At 34.7% G+C, this 21,345-nt stretch overlaps 1 protein-coding gene across 3 annotated transcripts in view; it reads right to left on the bottom strand.

The window, feature by feature from the left end:
- Positions 1 to 21,345, bottom strand: part of FAF1 (Fas associated factor 1) — a 378,065-nt gene that overhangs the window by 126,883 nt on the left and 229,837 nt on the right. For all 3 annotated transcript variants that reach the window (XM_031684245.2, XM_006200466.4, XM_072974476.1), the window contains 3 exons: positions 14,198 to 14,293; positions 1,554 to 1,680; positions 701 to 764 (listed from right to left, as the gene is read on the bottom strand). In XM_031684245.2, coding sequence (XP_031540105.1) covers positions 701 to 764; positions 1,554 to 1,680; positions 14,198 to 14,293 — 287 coding nt within the window. The remainder of the gene's footprint in view (positions 1 to 700; positions 765 to 1,553; positions 1,681 to 14,197; positions 14,294 to 21,345) is intronic.

Genomic DNA, 21,345 nt, shown 5'->3' with positions numbered 1-21,345 from the left:
GTAGCAATTCCCAGTTACCCACTTCCATAAGATTTTCCTAGTTACAATAGCCTTAACTTTTCATTTTAGTTCATTTACTCTGGACATCTAACAGAGAGGGAAAATAACAGTACCTTGCGAAGTTTCCAAATTCTATTACATCAGAAAATAGAACTAAAGAGAAATATCATTTACATGAAAATTTAGGGTTAAATATTTAAATCTTTTTATACACCTTAGGAGAATCTCAAATGCATAGAAAACATTTTATATTAAGACTTTTGAAAGAAGAAATGTTAAATGATTCCAAAACAAAAATTAAAAGAAAAAACTCACTTAAATTTAAAAATTTTAAATGATCTTTTTATTTAGTATTATATTTAAAAAGATATTTTGTTTGTCCTAGGGTATACTAAAAATTAGTATCCTTTTTCCTAGTCCTTTTGGAAATATAGTCAAGATATTAAATTAGTAATCCATTTATTACACTTCTGTGAAGATACAGAGATAAGATAAATACACCTCTGAAGTGGCATAAATAGTTCACTAGTTATCTGACTTGAATACTATGTGTTCACTATCAGGACTACATAAATTGATAAATGTATCCTTTGAATACTTTAAGGAGAAATTAAAAACAATCTATGATTAAATTGCTCCAGAAAAATCACAGTAGCATTAAAAGAACATCAATTTTATATAGTTAATGTCCTAACCCTACCTTGAAGAAAACTCTGCTGTAAATTGTAATAAGGCATCTCCTTCATTTTCTGCGTTTTCTGGCACTAAAAAACAAACAAAAGAAAAAACAAAAACAAAAAACCAAAACAAATAGACACAAAAAACAAACCACATAACATCTAATCCCACATATAAGAAATATATTTAATCAATAAAGAGGAAATAAAATTAAATTTTAGCTTCTGTGATATATCTGAGGAGACATTTTAACTTGACATACATTAGAAGGCTTCACCAAACCTTCAGGAAAATAGTCAATTTTATGTAAACATCACATCTATTTCTGTCCATAGAAGTTCCCTAATTTCACAGAGTAAATGAGCCATTTACAGACTTATTTTAATGGTCATTTTGTATATAGCACCACATGATTCTACACTATGCTTCTTGTAAGGTGGAAGTGAGGCAGATGACATATTTAGTTTACTTTTTCCTTCCAAAGATGGGTACCAGTGAGTGGAAAAGTAATATTACTATTGTTAAAACTGGTACCTCCAATAAGATGTGTGGAAATTAACTACAGTCACAAAAAGTATAGCTATTTGTTTATCAATCTCTAGGTTTACGATAAAGAGACAAACTCATAATTAATTATACAAGTGAAACAAAAGTTAAATTCCCTCGCATTTTTAATGAGTTTTACTAAAGCATTGCGAATGGCTGGTCTTAAAATCAAAACTCAAAAGGCTCAAGTTCTAATGAATAATGCCTGCTTGCTATATTTTCTCTCTCCAAACCTCAAAGTAAGAGATTTTTAAGTTCACTGTTCCTTATAAATTTCTGCACTAGGAGGGAGAATTAAATGCTAGACTCAAAGAGTTATTAATACTCACTCATTGGAGATTTTCTCAGGGCAGATGATGCCATGCCGAATACCTCTCCATCATCCACCCCAAATTCGGAAGCGTCTTCAAAGTCATCTCCATCACTATCACTAACCATATGAACATCGGTGCTTTGCTATTTAAGGAAAGTCCTGATTAGTTTCATATTGACTTTAGGAAATCGATTCCAAAATATGTTATGTAATCACAATAGAAAATCACCATTATAAAAATTTTATTAAATGAGAAGTTATTTGCTAGAGTAAAGCTTAATATTTTTCAAATTAAGGCTTACATATATTTCTAAACTTACTGTGATACCCCTAGACTAAAGGTTGGAGGCTGAGGGAAAATGAAGGATGTCCACAAACTCAATGTAGACTGAGATTTTTGTCTGTTTTATCCCCAGCCTGTAGTGCAAAATTAAGTGCTCAATAAGTATTTGCTTAATAAATGAAGAAATGGGCACAACTGAAGAGGTCAGAGACAAAGAAGCTATACAAGTCTTTCAAAAGGCTCACACGACTCTATATTTGTCAGGCAGAAACAATGGTAGCATTTTCAAATTGCCACTTCCATACTGTACTGGCTATCACATTTCTCATTAGGGAAATATGGTACACTATCCTCACAGTGTTATTGGAAAATAACATGAAATACACTATATTTGAAAACTCTTTGTAAGCTGAAGGCTGTTAAATATGAGGTGTAACAATGATGCTTCAACTCAATAAACATTTACTGAGAATTTACTATATGCTGGACACTAATAAACTTGTTTATTTTGTTTTCAGCAACATCAGTTGAGATATAAGGTATTACAATGAAAAATACCAGCTTCAAAATTTGAACTAGACTCCTGATCTCTAAGTTAGAAGGGGATTTCAAAAATACCAAGATTTTAAACATCCAAATTGAATTGGGAATACTGAGAACTATTCATGTCTTGGATAAGAACGGGGTCCTAGCAAGGTATCTGGCTAACCGCTTGTCTGCACTATGTTCAATAAATAAAGTCTACAAAGACCATTTAATAAATGAAGTTTCTCTCTCTTAAAATATGGTGCTATGGTACTTAAATTATGAAAATGCATTAAAAGAAACAGGATCAAAGACTCATAAAACTTGCCTAGAGAGGATGTTAAAGTTCAGCCATAGAGTCATAGACTTTAAAGCTGGAAGAGATTCTAGATATCACTGGTTTTCAAATTTCTTTTCACATAGTAATCTCCTACTTCTAGCCCCAAGCAAAATACTATGTAAAATTATAGTGCATACAGTAGATAAAAGGTCACTCAGGTTGGAACCTAAAGCTCCTAGGCTTAGATTTTTCTTCCTCATATTCCTTTGACGGCTGGGGTACCTCTGAACGCTCTCAGAACACTATGGAACAATTTTTAAGACTACTAATTTAGTGAGTCTATCAGCTCCAAATGAGGAAGCCAAGATACTTACTCCATATGACCCAGCAGGCTTAGCATTTCCTCTTTGGGCATAATCAAGCATTAATGTAATTGTAACATTTTCCCTCTTATCTTAAAGACAGCCCTTCCAATGGTTTGACTAATGTACACATATTTATTTAGTGAATAAAAAGAATGGTCCTTGTGCTAAATATCTACCTGCTATTCTCACAGAAGCCTTGGTTCTATTAGCAATCCTAATGGTACTTTAGTGTTTTGCTTTGTAGAGTGAAGATCTCCTCTTGATTTCTGCAATTTAACAGCTTAAAAATTCAAAACAGGGGGGAAGGTATAGCTCAAGAAGTAGAATACATGAGGAACTGGGTTCAATCCCCAGTACCTCCTTTAAGAATAAATAAATAAATAAACCTAATTACCTCCCCTGACGAAAAAACTGAAAAAACAAAACAAAACAAAAAAACAAAAAAAATTCAAAACACTTTCTCATTTTTAAAGCAGAGAGGGAGACTCCTCTTCAAAATAATACATTTACTACGACCAAAACTATACTTGAATTTCATCTGTGTTTCTTGCAGGCAAATATCTGGAGCATGAACTTCCCTTGAATTTTGAGGCTCAGTCTGAAACAGTCAAAGGTTCAAGATCTAAAAGGTACCCTACATGTTTCCTTAGGGTGCTTAGCCAGGTTCACAGGCAGGTGGAAAGAAACAAAGGTCCAGTACAATAAACCTCACATCTTCTGTCAGCTAAGCTATTATCTCAGCCTTCGGTTAGTCTTGCCTAGTACTCACTTTCCTTTAAGAGGCACAAGATTAAGAAGGACATTTGGAGGACACAGGAGTGAAAAAGAAAGGGACTGTTCTATATGTCACCTTTTTTTCTTACCGCTTTTACCTTACTCCTGCACATTTATCCTTTCTCAATTCTAATCTAATTTTCAGTCAAACAATAGCCTATTTCCATAACAATAGGACTTCATCTTATACTTAGGATAGTGATTTTTGATTTTGTGCCTATGTAACACATTATTTTGTCTTCACAAAGCATAGAATTCCTAATTCTCTTAAGATCACAGCAAGCAAAATCCTACGACATCATAATCTTCAAAGGGAGGTATCTAAAAAGCCGATTTTGTTGAAAAAAGTATATTTCAAATATGAATTATTGAAGTATCTGCAAGAATGAGCTACTTAATTATGTATAAGGAACTCCCAATCTCTTCACATTTTCTTATCAGCCATCTAACAGGTTAGGAAAAGCTTTTTCTAAAAAATGAGATAAACAATCCTTTTTTTCATTAATGTTTGCTGATGAGAATAGATAATCTCTTGGTTCAGTCATTTTGGTTGCCCTAAAATTCTTTCAATCCAAAGAAGCTATTTACTTAGAACTTTTAAAAACAGCTAAAAAAATTGGTGATTCTATTTCAGCTGTTTATTGCATTCATCTATTTCCTTTATCATTTAACAAATATTTACAAATCCTACTAAGTGCTACATTGCCTGGATCTGGGTGAAAGATACATAGTCTATGCTCTCTCAAGGAATACCATATAATATATACATACAGATAATTATAAAACCTAATTATTTTACAATAGGTAAGTTCAGAGGAGAGCATTTACCTCACTGGGAGTGGGAGGAATTAGGGCAAACTTCTTAGAAAAGATGGTAACAAAACTGCTTGAGACAAAAATTTAGAACTCATACATACATAAGGCAAACTTATAATTGAAGCAGATATTCTTTTCACTAATTACTATGGTGAAGAACCAGATTAAAAGCTAGGGATACAGAGATAAAACATGGTTCTAGACTTTAAGAAATTCCCATTTTAAAGGAAGTCATATTTAGTTGTAAATATGTCTTTTTCATTGTGATAACAGATACAATAAAAGTATAAGCCAAGACTACTGGACAATAAAGGAGAGGGTGATTAGTTACTTTAGAAGGCTGTACAAGGCCGCATGGAAGTGCTAATATTTAACAAGTATCTTTTAAAAAGATATCAATGTTGTAAAGTGTGTGTAATGGAAGACTGGTGGGGAGGGAGTTGTACTTTAGGCAGAGAAAAGACTCAAGCAATGAATTGGATATTTAAAAAAAATCAGTAAAGAATTTCAAAAAACAAACTGAATCATCAACTTTGTGTACGGAAGAGGAATGTGAATTGCCTGTAAAGCCAGGAAGTTCCAACAAAACTAGACTGTGGCGGTTCTTAAATTGGCATACTAAGGTATTTGGACTTTACTCTGATGGCAATATGGAAATCACTAAAGGTTTTTAGGCAGAGGACTGTTCGAGGGAAAAACTCTAATGGGTTTGTGTGTGTGTGTGTGTGTGCATGTTTGTGGTAGCTTGGTAGCATATGACAAAATAGACCTGAAGACACAAAAAGGGATACTTATCTCAAAGTTTCAAGTGAGAGGACTTGAGAGCTTATACTTGTGCAATGGGAATTGAATGGAGACAGACTTAAAAATATACCTTAGTAGAACTGATAGGAATTGACCAATTAGACTTAAAGTTTAAAAAGAAAAAAATGGAAGAGGCAAATAGGTATCAAAATTTCCAGTTTGGGTGACTGAGTGGGTAGGGAAGGTCAGGTCTGGTGAGGAAGAATACTGAATCCAGATCTCAGATAGAGTAAATTTGAGGAAGCTGTTGGGCATCCAGGTAAAAATGTCTAGTAGGTAGCTGGAAAAAAAATTGGGAGTTCAGGAAACAGGTCCAGAAAAGACTGAAATTTGGAAATGACTGGCATATAAACAATAGCTGAGGTTAGAGAAGTGAATAAGATCACTCAGCTAAAAAATAAATGAAGAACAGCGATAAGGATAAAAGTTTATACAATATATATATATGTAAATACTTGAATTGGTGAAGAAAGAGAAAAAGTAAAATAGATGGAGAGACAGCTGTCAAAGATTAGAAAGTCAATTAAGAGAAAGGATTTTAGAAGCAAAGTTTGAGAAAATTTTAATGGAGACAAGAAATGTAAACAGGTTCTGCAGGATGAGAATTAAGGAAGAGACAGTATGGAATTATTGTTACAGCACGGAGATAGCTAGATACGAGCAGAGAAGGGGGGCAGGTCAAATGGTAATAAACCATGTATCTTGTGAACAACGGGGTCCTTTTGGGCATGCAAAGAAAGACAGGAACCTCCATACTGATAAGAAACCACACATTTTGGGGCAACAAGTGTCCAGGAGGCAAAGAAAGGTGAGAAAAGGCAGGAATCTTTGGCATCTGAAAGTAACTTTTTGTTTATTATGCCCTCATTACAATAAAATTGGCCTTGCAGGTAAGAGGTATCTATCATGCACCAATACCATGACACAATCAAGACGAAATAAGGACAAAAATCCCTCCTCCTTCCCTTGGGAAGGTAGAGCTGAGATGAAAGTCAGGGAATACCCCAAACCCCTCCCTCCCCAATGAATAAATATTCCGCCCATTCATTTTTACATCCTATGGTAACCAGCTTGCCAAAGAAACTTAGCACAGCCGCTCAACTGAGCCTGACTGCTCTCCCCTTGAGAGCATACTATTGCTTAATAAAGCCTCACTTTACTTTCTTGACCCCCATGTCTCATCTCTAAATTCGTTCTGTGACAAGATAAGAACAGACTCTCTGGTAACATTATGACTAAAAGAAAAAACAAAAAAACCGAAGATAAAGAAATCTGAATTTATAATCAAAAGACCTTGTGTGGAATACTTTGCCATTTTCTGTATGACTTTGGGCAAGCATGTTTGCATCACCATTACAGAGGGTGACTTATACAAAGAGATGGCATAGTATGGTATTTTACAAAAATTGTTTTTTTCTGTCCCAAACTTTTTTTTAAGTTGAAGTATAGGTTCATATACTGTATTACATAAGTTCCAGGTGTACAATATAGTGATTCACAATTTTTAAAAGTTATACTCAATTTATAGTTATTATAAAATACTGGCTATATTCCCCGTGTTGTACAATATACTCTTATAGCTCATTTTATACATAATAACTTGTACCTCTTAAACTGCTACCCCTATATTTGCCATTCCCCACTTTCCTCTCCCCACTAGTAACCACTAGTTCATTCTCTATATCTGTCAGTCTGCTGCTTTTTTGGTATATTTACTAGTTTGTTGTACATTTTAGATTCTACAAATAAGTGGTATCAATGCAGTATTTGTCTTTCTCTGTCTGACTTACTTCACTTAGCATAATGCTGCCCAAGTCCACCCATGTTGCTGCAAATGGCAAAATTTCATTCATTTTTATGGCTGAGTAGTATTTCATAGTATATATAAACCACATCTTCTTTATCCCTCCATCTATTGTTGGACACTTAGGTTGCTTCCGCATCTTGGCAATTGTAAATAATGCTGCTATAAACATTTGGGTGCATGTATCTCTTCAAATAAGTGTTTCTATTCTTTTTTGGATATATACCCAGGAGTGGAATTGCTGGGTCATATGGTAATTATATTTTTAGCTTTTGAGAAACTTCCATACTGTTTTCCACAGTGGCTGCACTAATTTACATTGCCACCAACAATGTACAAGGGTTCCCTTTTCTCCACATACTTGCCAACATTTGTTATTTGTGTTCTTTTTAATAATAGCCATTCTGACAGGTGTAAGGTGACATGTCATTGCAGTTTTGATTTGCATTTTCCTGATGATTAGTGATGCTGAGCACCTTTACTTATGCCTGTTGGTCATCTGCATTTCCTCTTCAGAAAAATGCCTATTCAGTTCTTCTGCCCATTTTTTAATCAGTTTTGGGGTTTTTTTGATGTTGAGTTGTGCAAGCTGTTTATGTATTTTGGATATTAACCCTTTATCAGTCAAAGCAAATATTTTTTCCCATTTAGTAGGCTGCCTTTTCATTTTGTCAATGGTTTCCTTCGCTGTACAGCAGCTTTCAAGTTTAATTAGGTCCCATTTGTTTATTTTTGATTTTATTTCCTTCCTTTTGAAGACATATCCAAAAAACTATTGCTACAACGTATGTCAAAGAGTGTTTTGCCAATGTTTTCCTCTAAGTGTTTTATGGTTTCTGGTCTCATATTTAGGTCTATAATTCACTTTGAATTTATTTTTGTATATGGTGTTAAGGAATGTTCTAGTTTCATTCTTTTACATGTACCTGTCCAGTTTTCCCAGCTTCACTTATTAAAGAAACTATCTTTTCTCCATTTTATGTTCTTGTCTCCTTTGTTGTAGATTAACTGACTATAAGTGTGTGGGTTTATATCTGGGCTCTCTATTCTGTTCCACTGATCTGTGTGTCTGTTTCTGTGACAGTACCACAGTGTTTTGATGACTGTAACTTTGTAGTATAACCTGAAGTCAGGAAGTGTGATTCTTTCAGCTCTGTTCTTCTTTCTCAAGATTGTTTTGGCTACTCAAGGTCTTTCATGTTTATGAACAAATTTTAAGATTAACTGTTCTAGTTCTATGAAAAAATGCCATTGGTATTTTGATAGGGATCACATTGAATCATAGATTGACTTGGGTAGTATGGTCATTTTAATAATATTAATTCTTCCAATCTAAGAACATGGTATATCTATCCATCTGTATGAGTCGTCTTCAATTTCTTTCATCAGTGTATTACAGTTTTCCAAGTACAGGTCTTTCACCTTCTTAGGTAGATTTGTTCCTAGGTATTTTGGTAAATGGATTGTTTCCTCAACTTCTCTTTCTGATAGTTTGTTGTTAGTATTTCAAAATGCAACGGATTTCTGTATATTAATTTTGTATCCTACAACTTCACTGAATTCACTGATGAGCTCTAGCAGTTTTCTGGTGACGTCTTTAGGATTTTCTACGTATAGTATCATGTCATCTGCAAATAGTGATAGTTTTACTTCTTCCTTTCCAATTTGGATTCTTTTCTTTTCTTCCTCTCCTCTCCTCTCCTCCCTTCCCCTCTCCTCTCCTCTCCTTTCTCTCTCTCTCTCTCTCTGATTGCTGTGGCTAGCACTTCCAATACTACACTGAATGAAAGTGGCAAGAGTGGGCATCCTTGTCTTGCTCCTAATCTTAGAGGAAATGCTTTCAGCTTTTCACTATTGAGTATTATGTTAGTTGTGGGTTTGTCATATATGGCTTTCATTATGTTGAGGTATGTTCCCTCTGTGCCCACTTTCTGGATAGTTTTCATCATAAATGAATGTTGAATTTTGTAAAAACTTTTTTCTGCATCTACTGGAGATGATCATGTGGTTTTTATTCTTCAACTTGTTAGTGTAGTGTGTCACATTAATTGATTTGCAGATACTGAAAAATCCTGGCATCCCTGGGATAATTCCCTCTTGATCATGGTATATGGTCCTTTTAATGCATCACTGGATTCAGTTTGCTAATATTTTGTTAAGCATTTTTGCATCTATGTTCACCAGTGATACTGGCCTGTTAATCTTCTTTTTTGTGATATCTTTGTCTGGTTTTGGTATCAGGGTAATGCTGGCCTCATACAATGAGTTTGAAAGTGTTCCTTCCTCTGCACTTCTTTGGAATAGTTTCAGAAAAATAGGTTTTGCTCTTCTCTAAATATTTGGTAGAATTCACCTGTGAAGCCATCTGGTCCTGGACTTGTTTGTCTGGAGTTTTAAAATTCTGATTCAATTTCATTACTGGTAATTTGGTTTGTTAGTATTTTCTATTTCTTCCTGGTTCAGTCTTGGGAGATAGCACATTTCTAAGAATTTGTCCAATTCTTCTAGGTTGCCTATTTTATTGCCATATAGTTGTCCATATTAGTCTCTTTTGACTTTTGTACTTTTGTGGTGTCACTTGTAACTTCTCCCTTTTCATTTTTGATATTACTGATTTGGACCCTCTCCTTTTTTATTCTTGATGAATCTGGTAAAGGTTTATCAACTTTGTTTACCTTTTCAAAGAACCAGCTTCGAGTTTCATTGATCTTTTCGTGTGTGTGTGTGTGTGTGTGTGTGTGTGTGTGTGTGTGTGTGTGTGTTTTAATTTTATTTATTTTAATTAATTTAATTTTATTTTATTTATTTATTTCTGCTCTGATATTTATGATTTCTTTTCTTCTACTAACTTTAGGTTTTATTTGTTCTTCTTTCTCTAGGTCTAACAGCTAAATTCAATTTTAGTCATATGGTAGAAAAAAGCTACGTTGTACTGAGTTAGGTGAACAGATGACAAAGAAATAAGAGTCATTCGGTATGGATTACTTTAAGAAGCATGGCTGTGAAAAAAACAAAAGTTGAGCTAAAGCTTGAGGGGGAGCCAAGTTTGAAGGAATATTTTGTTTAGGATAGGAAGATTTGAACATGTTCTTAGGAGAAAGAGAAGGAATCAATAAAGAGGGAGAGAATAAAAAATGCAAGAGAGACCGCTTAACTTTCTCCTGTTGTGGGAGAAGCTAATGAGGGTAGAATCAAGATAATGGGCAGAACAAACTCTAACAGCAAACTTCTCAACTATCATATTAGCAAATGTGATACTGATATAAACATATCCTTACTTGAATAGTCAAAAAAAAGTCATAAAAATCTTGGCGCATCAGATCAATTTGGATAGTTTCAAAGAATAGAGGACTCTCAATGACTAGAATGAACAGTTTCTGGCTTGGATTGATAATGAGCATTAATATGGGCGAGGAGATGGGTTTTGTGGAAGACATGATAATTTCAGTTTTGAACAGAGTGAATCTGTAGTGGGCATTCAGATGGAGATGTTCAGGAGGAACTGGATTATTATTTAACTTGCTTGCCTGTGGTGAGTATGTGGCATTGCACCCTATGTGGTCAAGCAAAACACTCATCTCACCAACTTTTAAAACTTGAAACAGATTTTTAGCAACTATCTGTGCTCAATTTCATTTTGTCATGCACAAACTCCTTTACAGAAAGACTGCTTTCTTCACAGCCATATTCCTAGCACTTACTCCTGTATCAGGCATAGTGTAGATATATAATCAGAATTTACTGAATGACTACTGAATGAATCTTTTCTGTCAAGGACACCAAAACCTAGGTATTCTTAACTGCTTCCTCTGTTTTCCTACAGATCTTATCAATCACCAGTCCTACTAATTTTCCCAACAAAATATATCTTGAATCCATTTCCTTCTCTTTTTAACTAATGATGTTTTACTTCAAGATCTCATTATCTTCTGCCTGTATTGTTAAAATAGATTCACATCTGATTTGTCTGTTTCCAGTCTTGCTTCCCTTATATCTAGCCTCTGCACAGCAGCCAATGTGCTCATCTCTAACATGTCTATTTGGGGGAAAAAAAAATCATTCCCTACTTTATCCCTCATTTCTTACTTCTCTTTGTCTCTCACTTTATTTTCATGAACACCAAAGTGCACTCATGTCTCCCCATATTTTACATCAGATCATGCTGTTTCCCCTGAAGGGAATACTATTTCCGTGTTTCTTCATTTGGCTAACTGTTACTCATTCTTTATAATTCAACCCAGCTGCCACTGCTTTAGCACCAACCCTGCCTTTCTCCTTCTTCTTTTTGAAAAAAGATTCATTCACAAAGATTTATTCTGTGGCTCATATGTGCCAGGCACTATACTAGGTGTTAGGGCTACAGATAAGGCTTTTGCCTACAACCATTGTTGAAAGTTACAGCACCCCTCCAATATTTGTTCTCCTCTAGTATCTTATGCTTATCTCAATTTTCTCATTAATTATATAATAAGAAATTTTCAGTTTATATTCATTTGACTAGCACATAGTGAGCACTCAATAGATGCCTCCTCAACTAAAGTTACAAATCAACAGTTTTAACATGAACTACATTTGAAATTTTTTCTTTTGTTACTCTTGGGGTACCCCTTCTGCTCCTCCACTATCAATTGAGGATTGGACAATTCCCAAGGAGCGTGGATCCAGGGGTGTCTATACTACCCAACCCAAGCAGCTGGGATGAGAGAAAGGTACCTATCTACATACCCAGAAACATGGGAAGATCATTGAAAGGGGACTTAGGAGCAAGGGTAGGATGGGAAGAAAAGAGAAAATGTTAAATTTTCGTAAGGGAAATATATATGTAGGGCTAGAAGGAGAATATAAGAAACAAAATTCCCCCAACTAGAGGAGATAACTATAATGGCATAAAATTCAAAACTTGAATTTAACTACTCCCTTCAAATATCTTCTTCCTAACTCAAGGCTTAAAACAGTGAATAGTAAAATGGCAGTTGTCTTGAAATACATGCAGTCATGTAAAAGAGGGGTTAAAACCAGAAGAAAGACGCAGAACCACTGGTTGGAGCTACAAGGACAAAGCTTCCAGTTTAATATAAAGCAGCTATCAACAGACGGAGATATTGACAATGGAACTAGTTGCTTCAAGAGGGCAGAATCCTGCCACTGGAGATAAAACACAGATATATTTTGAGTGAGCTATTTTAGCACACAGACTGTGGTCCTAATGTTTTGCATGTAGAAGACATTAAAAAAATGTTTAAGTGAATGTGGGATGATGGATGGGAGAGTGCAAATCAAATAAAAAATCCTTTCCAGTTTTACAATTCTATGACAACATAAAAACCAAGTCACAGATTCTTTCCCATTTCTCACAGGCCCCTGGAGGAGGTGGTATTTACAGTTAGCCAGGAAAGGAAAAACAATGGACTTATTCCAGATAATCAGATTTAAAGATATTCCCAAGACTTTGACTGTTTTAGCTTTGCAAAGCTCCCTAACCCCACTCTACCTTCTTCTGTAATTAACCTAAAGTGTATGCCAGCCTCATAAACACTATTTCTCACTATACAACACTAACTTCTTTCCACTGAAGAGACTGCCCAAGTAACACATATAATGGTAAGGGTGAGAGAGGGAAATAAAATTAGGTAAAATATGTATCTTTCACCTCTCAGGGCATAAAATAAAGAATTTTGGGTGGAGCTATTTTTTACCTTTTTAATGTTAGTAGATTTATCCATTAAAGAGTTGAAGCATAACCTACTACAGCCATTAAAAATATACTCAAACACTAGAAGGAAGTATTTTAATAAATTATTTCTGGCAATTTCTACCAAGCAGTGAAATTCAGTATCATTTTTTTCTCTCGTGCAGAATTAGTGAGATAAAGTCCTGGAAAAAAATAGTGCGGGCTCTTTAAAGGAAATTAGCATTTTTAGAGGCCCAAGAAGACAGTATAGCAGTATTTGTAGCAGGGGTAAAACCTCACTTCTTTGTGGATATACCAAAATGTTAAAAAACAAGAGTAGCAAATTATCATTTTCACAGGATGATCAAAGACCAGAACTTCACTTATGTATTCCCTATTCTCTTTCACATATTTAAGTACATATTCAGAGGATGGCTGGAGAAGTCCTGTGACAGCCTCCACAATGAGTGTCCAAAATATACAGTCAGTTTAAATAAAAATTTGCAACCACATCTTGCATAGAATGTAAGTGGAAAAAAGTGTTACTGAACTATCTCAAGCTTTTGAATACTTCGATCATGCTTTAGCCTGAAAAACACTGGTGTAAAGAAGAGTTTTTTGTACTATTTAATTATGACCTTTTTAGGTCATGGATAAATGGATAAACTGTAATGTCTAGGGTCTCCTTCCCATTCCCTTAACCAAAATCATAATAGGACACAGAGTGCAATTTGTAGCCTTTTAACATTGTGCAGGTTCATGAAGACACTTGCAGGCGTATCACATACACAGACATGTTCCCTCTCATCTGCCCTCTTTGTTTCTACAGTACCCTATTTGCACTGTTATCACTGCACTTATTACATTATGCTGTTGTGACAAGTTTACTAATCTATCACCTCTGACTCTGAGCATCTTCGTATAGGTACACTGTTATTCACTTTTGTTACCTAGTATCAAGCACATTGCCTGGCTCATAGAAGGTGCTCCAATTCAATGAGTTACAAAACCTTCAGGATCAATCCTAATAAACGTATTTAACTATATAGTCAGCAGCAAAGAAAATCCCTTTGTTAACCTGACATTTCTAAGTAAAAATCATTTCAACCAATCTACCCAAATTCTGTCTGTTGAAACATGAAACTTACAGAACAAGAAGGAGCACATTAGCAATAATCTCCCATGGAAAGTTTCTGCCTTCAAGAATTTACTGAGACTTTATTCACGCTACATTAACTTTATCTATTCATTGTTCTGGCAGATAAAAAAGAATAGGAAGTGGGCAGGTGAGTAGAGGATAGGCCTTCCGTTTAGTGAAAAGCTGGCAAACAGGCTTACCTCTTCGGACTGCTCCCGAGTCTGTGCAGGTGAAGATCTTCTTCCCACTGTAAGTCGATGGCAGGGATAGGAGAGCCCTGATTCAGCAAGACACATCTGCAAAAAGTAGAATCCATCATTTGTAAACAAAATGAGACTATGTTTCACAAAAGAATTTTACTTTTTAGATATTTTCTATTATTTCTGGAGCCAGATTAGAAAGTTCACTCCAGGAGCCTCGGCATTACATTCAAAGGAAGGTTTTGAAAATTTGAAATTTTTCCATTATGGATGTTGAAATAGTCAAGGCTATTTTTCCATCAGACAACAGACTGAGGCTCCAGGAAACTGTAACAAAGCCTCAAATAAAGCTAATCATATATATTCTCTGATTCCAGGATGTCTGTTACTTTTCTCATTGGAAAAACACTTCTGTTTCCCAATTCCCAGGGCGGTACTCTATACACCTTTTTTAAAGGGTACCTAGAAGGGTGTTTGCTGAAGGCATTAAAAAAAAGTTTCTATTCATGGTAACAATGTCATTTATGCTTTAATCAGTATAAATCCACAATTTCAGATCATTATAACCAATGAGTCTATAATACATGTAAAGCACTTTTAGCACAGTACCTGGCATTTAGACATTCAGTTTATTCTTTTATTGCCATTATGATCTAAAACGCTATCCAAAGAATCTGCCTAGTTTTGCCAAAAGAATTAAAATAATATATATTTACTTCTATTGAATTTTACAGTGGGTCAGATATTAAATAGCTACTCTGAGGTTTAAATTAAATTTGAGAAATATGAGTACATGTCACCTTTCTCTACAAAGACTAATTAAAACAATATTAAATAGCCCCAAGATGATATTTTTCTTTGGTGTTAGAAAATGACGAATATTTAATGCAATGATGTTATAAAGTGAAGTTTCTTTTATTATTATTCAAAATAAAATTGGGCATCACTAGCACACTGAAAACATCCATTGTAACTTTTGGGGAGGTAGGAATCAAATTGATACACAAGAAAACCCAAATATCTATAAATTCATAGGGACCAGACACAATAGTGGGTTGATCATAACTGTAATTCAAATATGTGTTATAATTAAGCTAATTATCTGAAGACAAATACTGGAATATAAAATGCAAATGTCACATAATTATCCAGGTATTTTCAATCATATGAGGTGTGCGTTGTCATATAGGTTATAGTGATAAAAATCACAGGTGTTTGATTGCTGTTATTTTTCCTTAAGTATGGTTAAAGGTTTTAGTTTCTCTGCTTTTGCACCTAGATATTTTGGAACTGAACCTTACAAATGCCAGAAGACTTGATGAATAAAATAAATAAATAAAAGCAAAACTGCATTGATTCTGTTATTTCTATTCAATCATATTCATCAACATAGTTGTCGCAATTAGCTCAATTTATTTCATTTCAGTACAAGTAAAAGCAAAGCTAAGTTGGATAAGAAGCACAGGCTACATTTCAAGCCACATTGCCTTCACAATATTTTTCATTTGAAAAAGTTCTCCTCCCCCCACCCTGAAATCCTCTGGTAATGAAATAGTAATGATGGTAAATGTCACTGATAATCAGAAGCAGTGCAGTGTAATGGAAAAGAGACCTGGAGGAGCCAGAAAAGTCTCAATTTAAGTATTGCCTAGCCTTCTGATCTTGGAAAAGTCATTTCTCTATTCTAAGTTAGAGTTCTCTCATTTATTAATTGAGGTGAGTAATTCCTGCCCTAACTACCTGAATGGACTTTTGAAAAGGTTAAATAGGATAAGGCAAGTAAAAGCTGGCTTTGAAACTATACTGAAATAGGCAGAAGAGCTGCTACCATTTCAATGGTTATTATTTTTAGGACTTGGAGAAGAGAAATGGTGACTAAGTTCCACTGCTACTACCTTGGCATACAGCCCAGTTATGTGTAAGTTAAAAGAGAACATATTTTAGGAGGAGCTAGAGGAAGGTGCTTATGAAAGGTACATGGTTAACTACAAATGGGCTTGCTCTTTAATGGGTTGGTCTCCACAGTTATCAATTTTAACCTCTGCCAAGGCTACTAATAATTCATAAATATAAGAGGAGAGTGGCTAGCACTTTCTCTTTAGTTGACAGCTGACCAAGATTGCCTCCTTCTATTTCAGATCTTATTAATCACAATGCACTGAGGAAATTGAAAGGTCAGGAATTTCTGAGTTACTATGTGCCCAGCATTGACTAAAATATTAGGCAAAGTGTCTTTTTTAAGGTAACATATATACCAGTTGGGGAGACAAGAGATGCACATAGGAACAGGGACAGAAAAAGGAATACAAATGAGTAAAGATGGGATTATATGTAGTCTCTGTACATATCTGCTAGGGACCCCTTGGAAGGGACAACAGTTACTCAGCAAGTGACTACAAGAAGTTAGGGCTAAAGTAAATGTTTGCTGAAACTCAAGATCGAAACTTAAAATAATAGATGTGAAGTCAAAAGGCTGAGGCTCCAGGCAGGCTAAAGCACTCAAATTGCCCAATGACAGTGGGCAAAATCACTTAGAATTTCTGTACTTCAGTTTTCTTACTTAGAAAGTGGTGTAAGACAATCTGCCTTTAATTTTCAAAATAGAGTAACACAATCTGCTCTACTCTCCCTCAGAGTTGGTATGAAGATCCAATAAGATAATGTATGTGAAACCAAATTGTTACCTAATTGTAAATGGTCAACATTCTTATCATTGGAGTATTTATTTTGCAAGAAATTGGAAAAAAAAAGATTAGGGCTGCAGGTCTGTTTGACTTTACAGCTGAAGATGTGCATTTAGATTTACATACATCGTATTAGTTAATTAACCTCTATATAATGGTAATCTTTCAGTCACAAGATTGCTTTAACTTAATACAATGAAGAACTGTGACTCATTTCAAAATCTCCTTTAAGTCTTTATTCCATTTTTTATGGATATGTTACACTGTAATTCTCTGACTCTCCATCATGGCAGACGCAGCGCATACAAATTCAGTAGAAAGTCAAGATTCTTTTATGTTATTATTTAATTTTACACACCAGCCACACAGCTGAGAGTATATCTGGATACTCAGGGGTTGGTTGGGGAAAAAAAAAATAGAATTTTCATGCACAAAATCTCGCTGACTAATTGATCCTACAAAAACAAACTCCTATGTCATTCAACAACATAACCATAAAATGTTGCTGTCCAATGTCATAGGATTTTGTTATATATGTATTAAGACTTTTGTTTTACAGTAATTTTAGATTTACAACAAAACTGAGAGGAAAGAACAGAGATTTCTCCTAAACTCTCTGCCCCTCCTCGCCTCCCACACACATAGTCTTTCCCATTGTCAACTTCATTCACTGGAATGGTGCATTTTTTGACCAAGGAAGAATCTACAATGACACATAATTACCCGAAGTCCATTGTTTACATTAAGGTTCACTCTTGGTGTTGTGTCTTGTGTTTGGAAAAGGGTATAGTGGCATCTATCCGTTATTATAATACCATATAGAACATTTCCACTGCCCTGAAAGTCCTCCAGGTTCTGTCTGTTCATCTCCTCCTGACTCCTAACTGCTGTATCTCCATAGTTTTGCCTTTTCCAAAATGTCATATAGTTGGAATCATATAGTGTATAGCCCTTTCAAATTGGTCTCTTTCAATCAGCAATACAGTCAACCATGGTATTCAAGGGGGAACTGGTTCCAGGCCCCCAGCCCCAGATTACCAAAATCCACAGTTGCTCAACTCCCTTATATAAAATGGCAAAATACAGTTGATCTTCTCCATGTGTGGGTTCAGCATCTGTGGATTCAAACAACTGCAGATGGAAATCCCTGGATATACAGAGGGCTGACTGTATGCACATAAAGTTCATTTATGTCTTTCCCATGGCTCGAAAGCTGATTTGCTTTCAGTGTTGAGTAATAATCCATTGTCTGGAATTGCCACAGTTCATTTATTCCTTCATCTACTGAAGGATATCTTAGTTGCTTCCAGGTTATGGCAATTACAAATAAAGCTTCTATAAACATTTGTTTGTAAGTTTTTCTGTGGACACAAATTTTCAACTCCTTTGGGTAAACACCAAGGAGCACAACTGCTACATCATATGGTTAAGAGTATATTCTTTTTTGGTAAGAAACCATCAAACTATCTTCCAAAGTGGCTGTACCATTTTGTATTCCTACCAGCAATGAACAAGAGTTCTATTGCTCTGCATCCTCACTAGCATTTGGCGTTGTCAGTGTTCTGGATTTTGGCCATTCTACTAAGTGTGTAGTGGTATCTTACTGTTGTTTCAGTTTGCATTTTGTGATGACATATGATGTAGCATCTTTTCATGTGGTTATTTGCCATCTGGGTATCTTCTCTAGTGAGGTGTCTGTTAAGGTCTTTGACCCATTTTTTAATTGGGTTGTTTGTTTTCTTGTTGAGTTTTACCAGTTCTTTGCATATTTTTGATAACAGTCCTTTATTAAATGTATCTGTTGTAGATACTGTCTCCCAGTTTGCAGCTTGTCTTCTAACTCTCGTGAAAGCAAGGACTTTTAAAGTCAGAGTGTCCTGAGTTCAAATTCACTTTTGCTAGACACTGTTTTACTACTTCAATCAATATTTTATACATCAAATCTGGGTTTCTTCTTTCACAAAAGTGGACACTACCTCTCCTAACAGTTTTCTTTTTTTGAGGATGGCTTATAGGAGAATAAATCTACCGCATAGTAGATATTCCATCACTTAGTGAATACACTTAAAGTCTATTTGAAGTTTTTTTCCTTTTCTTTTTATAGGAAGTATTTAGTATTTTCCTAGAAACATAATAACTATGCCAATGATTCTCAAAGTGTGGTTTATAGACATGAGGCTCTTGAGATCATAAAAGGGGCTCCACAAAGTCAAACTAATTTTTATATTAACACTTAGATGGTATCTGACTTTTTCACTATGTTTTTACACTGAAGGTGAAAAAGTAATGGTGGGCAAAACTGCTGGTACCTTAGCACAAAGCAAGGTAGTGGCACCAAATTGTGCTAAAAGCTCCAGTGCCATGTACTTGCTGTAAAAATGTCAATTTCACTTAAGAATGTCCCTGTTGAATTGGCAAAAATTATTACTTTTAATTAAGCTTGACTCTAAAGTATATGCCTTTTAATATTCTATGTGACAACTGGGAAGTATGCATAAAGGACTTGCTGCATAGCAGAGAATGACAGTTGTGTTGAGGGAAAAGCACTTGTATAATTCTTTGAGTTGTGTTCTAAATCAGCTAATTTTTCCATTAAACACTATTATTACTTAAATGACTGGCAGACAAACTCTGGTTATTCAGATTTAGGTGTGTGACAGGGTTTTCCTCCAAAATGAATGGGAGCAAGTCTATTACTTCAAGGCACAAGTTTGACAGTATTAATTGCCAGTGACAAAATTTGAATTTTCAAGTAAAAATTGAAGTTTTGGAAAACTATCAGCCCCCATGAGCCCAACAGCTTCCTGATGCTTAAAGACTTCTTTTTTTCCTTCAGGTTCGTGTCTTTTTTTTTTTTTAACATTTTTTATTGATTTATAACCATTTTACAATGTTGTGTCAAATTCCAGTGTAGAGCATAATTTTTCAGTTATACATGAACATATATATATATATATATATATATATATATATATCCATTGTCACATTTTTTTCTCTATGAACTACCATAAGATCTTGTATATATTTCCCTGTGCTATACAGTATAGTCTTGTTTATCTATTCTACAATTTTGAAATCCCAGTCTATCTCTTCCCACCCCCCGCCCCCTTGGCAACCACAAGTTTGTATTCTCTGTCTGTGAGTCTATTCCTGTTTTGTATTTATGCTCTGTTTTTTTTTTTCAGATTCCACATATGAGCAATCTCATATGGCATTTTTCTTTCTCTTTCTGGCTTACTTCACTTAGAATGACATTCTCTAGGAGCATCCATGTTGCTGCAAATGGCGTTATGTTGTCGGTTTTTATGGCTGACTAGCATTCCATTGTATAAATATACCACATCTTCTTTATCCAGTCATCTGTTGATGGACATTTAGGTTGTTTCCATGTCTTGTCTATTGCAAATAATGCTGCTATGAACATTGGGGTGCAGGTGTCATCCTGAAGTAGGGTTCCTTCTGGATATATGCCCAGGAGCGGGATTCCTGGGTCATATGGTAAGTCTATTTCTAGTTGCTTTAAGACTTCTTTAATATGATAGGTGGTGATATTAAAGGATGTGATTTTTAAAATATTATATAATGAAATCTGTCAACATTAGGAAATCCACATAACTCAGATGACCAGTATTCTTCAAATTACAGAGAATGTATGATGTTAAAAAATCATCCACGGGTAATGAATCTACTCAAAGTGTGAGACCAAAGGATCTCACTGTAACAAAGTACAAGAACTACATTGCTATGGCTCCAGATTCCACATTGAAACTAACCATTAGAAAACTATCACCTATCGAGTTCTGGTTTAGTATCAAAAAAGAATAGCCACAATTATCTGAAAAGACTATTAAAATACTCTTCCCTTTTCCGACTACAGATCTGTAGGAGGCCAGATTTTCTTCATATGTTTCAATGAAAACAATATATCACAACAAATTGAATTCAGAAGATAAGAGAATCCAGTTATCTTCTATTAAGCCAGACATTACGGAGATTTGTAAGTGTGTATAATGTCACTCTACTCACTGATTTTATTTTTTTGAAAATACAATTACTTTACACAAAAATGCTATTTATATTAACATGTAATGAATTTATTATTGTTATCTTAAACATTTAATTTTTTCTCAATATTAATTTTAAATATGACAAATGTCAATAATCCATATAAACAAAGGCTCTTTGGAGTCTTTGATGATTTTTCAAGAGTGCAAAAGAATTCTAAGACCAAAAAGTTGTGAACTTCTGGGCTATGCCATGTGTACAGATGAAACTAATTCTCATAATGAATAATGGCAATTATTTCAAACAATTGAGAAGTCCCCAAACCACATCTTTTTGTGAAGTTTTAGAATCTCAATGTTTCCTCTTACATAATTTCCTTATAAACAAACTAAAATGAAGTATTAAAACAACGTGCAAAAGATAACACCTGTAAACCATCATAATCGATTACTGGTTATC

This window comes from Vicugna pacos, chromosome 13 (genome assembly GCF_048564905.1).
Source record: "Vicugna pacos chromosome 13, VicPac4, whole genome shotgun sequence".
NCBI classification, from domain to species: domain Eukaryota; kingdom Metazoa; phylum Chordata; class Mammalia; order Artiodactyla; family Camelidae; genus Vicugna; species Vicugna pacos.
The sequence above is the reverse complement of the archived record's forward strand: the minus strand, read 5'-3'. Positions and strand labels throughout refer to the sequence as shown.